General features: G+C 45.5%; 1 protein-coding gene across 1 annotated transcript in view; it reads left to right on the top strand.

The window, feature by feature from the left end:
* Nucleotides 1-1,602: 1,602 nt before the first annotated feature.
* Nucleotides 1,603-6,000, top strand: part of GALNT5 (polypeptide N-acetylgalactosaminyltransferase 5) — a 43,691-nt gene continuing 39,293 nt past the window's right edge. Inside the window, exon 1 of the mRNA XM_004743890.3 lies at nucleotides 1,603-3,547. Within this exon, the coding sequence (XP_004743947.1) occupies nucleotides 2,097-3,547 (1,451 nt within the window). The 5' untranslated portion in view covers nucleotides 1,603-2,096. The remainder of the gene's footprint in view (nucleotides 3,548-6,000) is intronic.

Here is a 6,000-nt window from a genome sequence, read left to right as displayed (position 1 = left end):
TCTCAACACTTAACACAGGACCTAAGCCATAAAACATAACAAATATTGGAAAGGTGGATGAATCATAGCAGGCAGGAAATGACTGAGATACCAATGCTGTCCTCCATGTGGACAATCCAAACCAGAGTAAGCAGGCACTGAATAAAAAGGAGAATCACGGATTCAAGACACATGTTACCACAGCTGCATTTATCAGGCTTTTCTCCTTTGGGGCAAGGTACAAATTTAAAGACCAAATGCTACAGAAGGTAATGCAGACATATAGAGAATTCAGACTTTGTCCTTCTTCCCTTCCCAAGTCTGTAGGGGGCTAAATTTACCTGATAACAGAGACACTATGGGCTCCCAACACTAGAGTAATAAGTGGTATTGCCGTCTACAGATCCCTCAAAGTTCCCAGGAGAACAGGGCTCCTGGAAAGTGCTTCTCAAACTTCATGGGTAATGTTTTTAACAGGAGATGTTAAAAATGCAGATTTTGATTTAGTTTTACTCTGTCTGGGAGGGAATTTCACAAAAATTATAAGCAGTGCTCAAAAACAAACAAAAAACATGGGGCACCTGGGTGACTCTGTCATTAAGCAGCTGCCTTCAGCTCAGTAAGAATCCTGGGGTCCTGGGATTGAGCCCCATGTTGGGCTCCCTGCTCAGTGGGGAGTCTCTTTCTCCCTCTCCCTCTGCCACTCCTCTTGCTTCTGTGCTCTTTCTGTCAAATATATAAATAAAACCTTTAAAAGAAAATAAGAGGTATTTTATTCTAAACCAGTATTTCTCACGTTTGACTGTACATTATAAAGACCTGGGAAGCTTCTTAGAGCACAACACCTGGGGCGCCTGGGTGGCTCAGTGGGTTAAAGCCTCTGCCTTCGACTCAGGTCATGATCTCAGGATCCTGGGATCAAGCCCCGCATCAGGCTCTCTGCTCAACAGGGAGCCTGCTTCCTCCTCTCTCTCTCTCTCTGCCTCTCTGCCTGCTTGTGATCTCTGTCTGTCAAATAAATGAATTAAAAAAAAAAAAAAAGCACAACACCAGACCAACTGCTGTCGCTGCCCTCGCCCCCCATCAATCAATCAAAATTAGGGGCCGGGGGACCTCTTTAGAGTGAGCCTAACATGAAACCTGCATGGCGACCACTGCTCTGCCAGCCCCCCAGTGCCTCCCCAAGTCAGGACACTCTGCAAGGTATTTGTTACTGCTCTGTGACAAGATAAATGTGGTAACTGAGGGTAAGAGTTTAGAAGCTTTTACAACAGTATGACAAACTAAGTTGATGTCTCGTCGATCTAATAATGAAAATAGAGTCATTTTAAAACACCATTGACTTCTAAAGAAACGTTTTGCTTTTCACTCAAGGAAAACCATTGAATAATTAAATATCCACTACTGGAATTGAGATCATGTTAGACCCCTTCTTTAAGCTGTTGCCTCTCAAAGCCAAAACAGGAAGGTCAGAGATTATTTGCTGGACCAGATCATTCAGAGACCTGGACACAACAGGGTTAATGAGCAGGCATGGGGTAGGTGGGGTTACAAACCAGGAACACATGCCCTTCAAGTTTTCTTTCCCTTTAATTGCCAAAAAAACATACACACTCTCACATAACACGGAAGGTGAGAGCTGAATGAAGTTTTCTGGGTAATGGCTTGAAATGTTTTCCTTATGAGAAGTGGTGTTGAGTTACAGCGTGCAGACGGAGCAGAGCGCTGGCAGGAGAGAAGTGGCAGCCCCAGCCCGGCCCCCACCTTTTCTTGGGCTCATAGGACGGTGGACATGGGCTCGGGGAGACAAGTGATATGTTGAACTGTCTGGTGGCTGGAATTGACTGCTTCCAGAGTGACCTAAGGACAGTGTTTAGCACGGTTTAGCCAGGGGCCAGCTGAGCAGGCACAGATGCTCCGCTGGGAAATGCCACGCAGGCAGAGACTGACAAGCAGTAGGAGCTGAGCTTTCTCCTCTTGGACTGCTGTTTCCTGCTGTGTTCAGGGGAGGGGGCATTTCTGGCAACTCTGCTGCCTCCGCTGCTACTTCAGCTCTCTCTCGGCTCAAGGTAAGCAGGCTCCAAGGGAGGGTAGGCAGCAAGCAAAGCCTCTGCACCATGAACAAGATTCGAAAGTTTTTCCGAGGAAGTGGGCGAGTCCTGGCATTTATATTTGTCGCTTCTGTCATCTGGCTGCTCTTTGACATGGCAGCTCTCCGCCTGTCATTCAGTGAGATCAACACTCGGGTCCTCAAGGAAGACATCGTCAGGAGGGAGCGGGTAGGATTCCGAGTTCAGCCAGACCAAATGAAGATCCTTTACAGCAGCATAAAAGAGATGAAGCCCCCACTGAGGGGACACGGGAGGGGCATATGGGGTAAAGAGAACTTTAGAAAAACTGAAAAGAGTATGCTCAAGGTTGAGGATGACTTGGACCAAACCCAGAAGGAAAGAAAAAGGCAGAACGCCCCAGAAAGGGGCAAGGTTGCCCCTTTGTGGCATCCTGAGTACCTACAGACCCTTCCAGTGAGTTTTACCAAGCAGAACTCAGAAGGGCAGGACCTCAGACCTGAAGCCTATTCTCGCCGCTTGGCAAAGCAAATGAGAACTCAGGGGACTCAGAAAACCCCATTCATAGCTGCAAGAGAAACTCATTTGGCCGAAATCTCTGTACACACGGGACCTGCCGGTGTAAACCAGGAAGCCTGGAAGAGTCATGGTCTCGGCAGTGACACATCAAAACAAGCAGCCGAAAGAAATCCAAATGTGACCATCAGACCTAATACTGACGGATCAAAGCAGCAATCACAGGCAGTAGCAAATGAGAGGACACACCCTGCCGGCCCATTGTTGCCAAAATCTAGGGGAGCCATAGCCTTAAATAAAACTGAGACTCAGAGCAGAGAACTAGATTCAAATAAACGTGGAGCCAATAAGAGCCTTCCCTTTTCCAAGTTTATTGCCAACTCAAATCGCTCAAAGAAGCAATCTATTAACGAAGTACTATTGGGAGGCTTGCCAAAGGATGATGGAGCCAAAGTGGCTGGTGGGAAGAAATTCAGTTTCTCTGAAAGCCACGTTGTGATTATAACCAAGGAGGAGGAGCTCCAGACAGACTCCAAACAGGCCCCCAGTCTTAAAAACAAAACTGTGCTCCCTATTATTTTGGGTGAAAGCCGAGGGAAACACATTTCTGGGAATAGAAGTGAAACATCTTTCCCCACACTTGCTCCACAGAGAGCAATGGTAACTCAGTCTCATCAAGCCTTAGCTGAGGGGCTAGAGCCAGCAAGAATTGACTTGACTGCCAAGGCCCAACTTCCAGAACTCAACCAAAGTCACATAAAAGCCTTGTTACCTGAAGAACATGGACTGCACCATGTGTTAAGAATTGATGTGACACTTTCTCCAAGGGACGCCAAAGCTCCAGGCCAATTTGGACGGCCTGTAGTGGTTCCCCGTGGAAAGGAGAAGGAGGCAGAAAGAAGATGGAAAGAAGGAAACTTCAATGTCTACCTCAGCGATTTGATCCCAGTGGACAGAGCCATTGAAGACACCAGACCTGTTGGGTAAGATCCATTTCTCTTCTCTTTCTTCCACCTGAAGTATTTTGGCCCTTGTAGAGAAGATTTATTTCTAGGTAATTTTGCATATTTTTGGTCACCTAGAGAAGGAAAGCAACATTAATCGTGAGACAGAGCCCAGATAGTCCACCATTCAAACAGAGAAAAATTCAGATAGAGCATACCCACTGTGTTCTCTCTCTACACTTAACTTCTCTGAGATTTCGGCTCTCACCCTTATTAGCTTATGCCCCATTCCTTTCCTCTACTGAAAACCTATTAAGACTATTGATGAACTTAATTCCTAATAAGGTCTATATGAATGGTAGAACTTAAAATGTAATTCCATTAAAATAGTGACAATGACATGGATTCCCAATTTCAGAACTTTACATTATTAGCAAGGGTGTCAGGAATATATTTGGGAAATGAGCACAAATAAAAGGAGCCTTCTAGGCCTCCCTGGAATTATATTCTAACCAGCAGAATTCCACCTAATCATGAGTAATGATCACCATAATAGGAACTGAAGAAATGACTTTACTCCCTAAAATGTAATATCCTTTGTAGGTGGGATGGTAGATATTATAAGAGTTTAGTTATAGAGGGAAAAATAATGTTGGGAAAAGCAATCAATCAATAGCTTGTAACATCTGCAGGATGTATAAGAGCATATCAAGAACCACTTATACGTTTAGAATTTCACCATTTACAAAGAGCCTGCATACACATCACATGAACTGCATAAGAGCCCCCAGATAGGAGCCAGTAGATATGATGGGTTCAAATTCATAGATGAGGGCCCTCTGAAATTTTATCACTTTCCCAAGGCAGCACAGCTCCAAAGCTGCCCAATGAGCCTACACGAGCCAGCTCTTCAATGAATTAAAGTCCTGTAACTACACCACAGGGATGTGGATCAAATCACAAATATCTCATCTGATCCAAATGCAGTTTGGTTCCTGGTTCTTTTTTTTATTTTTATTTTTTAAAGATTTTATTTATTTATTAGACAGAGAGAGAGATCACAAGTAGGCAGAGAGGCAGGCAGAGAGAGAGGGGTAGCAGGCTCCCTGCTGAGCAGAGAGCCCTCTGTGGGACTCGATCCCAGGACCCTGAGATCACGACCTGAGCCGAAGGCAGCGGCTTAACCCACTGAGCCACCCACGAGCCCGGTTCCTGGTTCTTTTTAGTAGTCATATGTTCACTATCCATTAATTGACAATACGGTTCCATGTAGGCCTTGATCGTCAGTTCCTGAGCTAAACGATGCTTGCCTTCAAGTTGGAATTATGGAATGTCATAATTCAGAATTAACACCTGGGTAGGTAAGCCAATGGCCTTGTTTGGCCTCAGTGAAAAACTCTTGTTTATGATCTAAGTGGCCAGTTACTAGGAGGAAGGCAGGTATAGATGAGCCTCTCATATTAGTAAGAGGAGCCTCTTCATGATGATGTTTTATCTATCTATCTATCTATCTATCTTCAACTCTTTCGGCCACTGGCAGGTAGCTATCAGTTAAGCACCAATACCTGCTAGGCTAAGGACCGTGCCACTCATGTCCTTTTCTCCTAAAACTCAGAACATGGGGAACAACACAAATATGCCCAAAATAAAGATGATAAAACCGAGGCCATGGGAAGTTATATTGTCTGTGGTCATAGAGCAGTAAATGTAAAGAAATTTTTAAAATCCATGCTCAGAATTAGGCTGTGCTCTTTATCGCTGGCTGATTACCCCCCAAAAGGATCCTAAAAGTTATGTGGGACCAGCTCTGATCTGAAATGCTGTATATCACATGTCACACATATATTTATGTATGCATATGTAAATTTGCCAGTTTGGAACACAAAATGCCACAGAATGAAGCAGTAGGTCAAGTAGCTCCATTTTGATGTCCTTTCGGTGGTCTGACAGACTGCTTTGGAACCTGGGGAAGAGTCAGGCACTACACAGAAGCTCAGGCTGCAGTTCCAAACCAGAGAAAGGGCAATTGTGTGAGGACCGGCAGCAAGTAATCATGAAGTTATTGGTCCTCTGAGCTACTGAAGGCTCAGCGGTGCCCAGCACCTATTAGGTTCTGAAAATTGGTGTGCGGAAGATGAAGGTGGCATAAAAGTCACAGTCAGGCTCAGTCATCTGATGGAGGCTGTCCCAGCTGAGGAGATGCTGACACGTGTGCTTGAGAGCATGAGTCAGCCAGCATGTGGCCGGGCCCCCTCCCTCTTATCACACAACCCACCTTGGCTAAACATAGGCGCTCTCCGCAAGCTGCTTCCCTGATGCTCCACGCCAACAGGAGGGAGGTGACTCCGTAGCCACCAGGGATCCTAGGCAGAGGGCCCGCTGAGGTATTCACAGCCCGTGTGTGCCACTCTTCCTTGAAAGAGGGTGAATTATTTTTCCTCTCTTTTATCCGAACACCCTGACTATAAATATGTGCCAATTATGGATTCATA

The sequence above is a fragment of the Mustela putorius genome, unplaced genomic scaffold, assembly GCF_011764305.1.
Source record: "Mustela putorius furo isolate JIRA1106 unplaced genomic scaffold, ASM1176430v1.1 tig00003869_pilon_pilon_pilon, whole genome shotgun sequence".
Lineage (NCBI taxonomy): Eukaryota > Metazoa > Chordata > Mammalia > Carnivora > Mustelidae > Mustela > Mustela putorius.
This window is presented reverse-complemented; position numbering and strand designations above follow the sequence as displayed.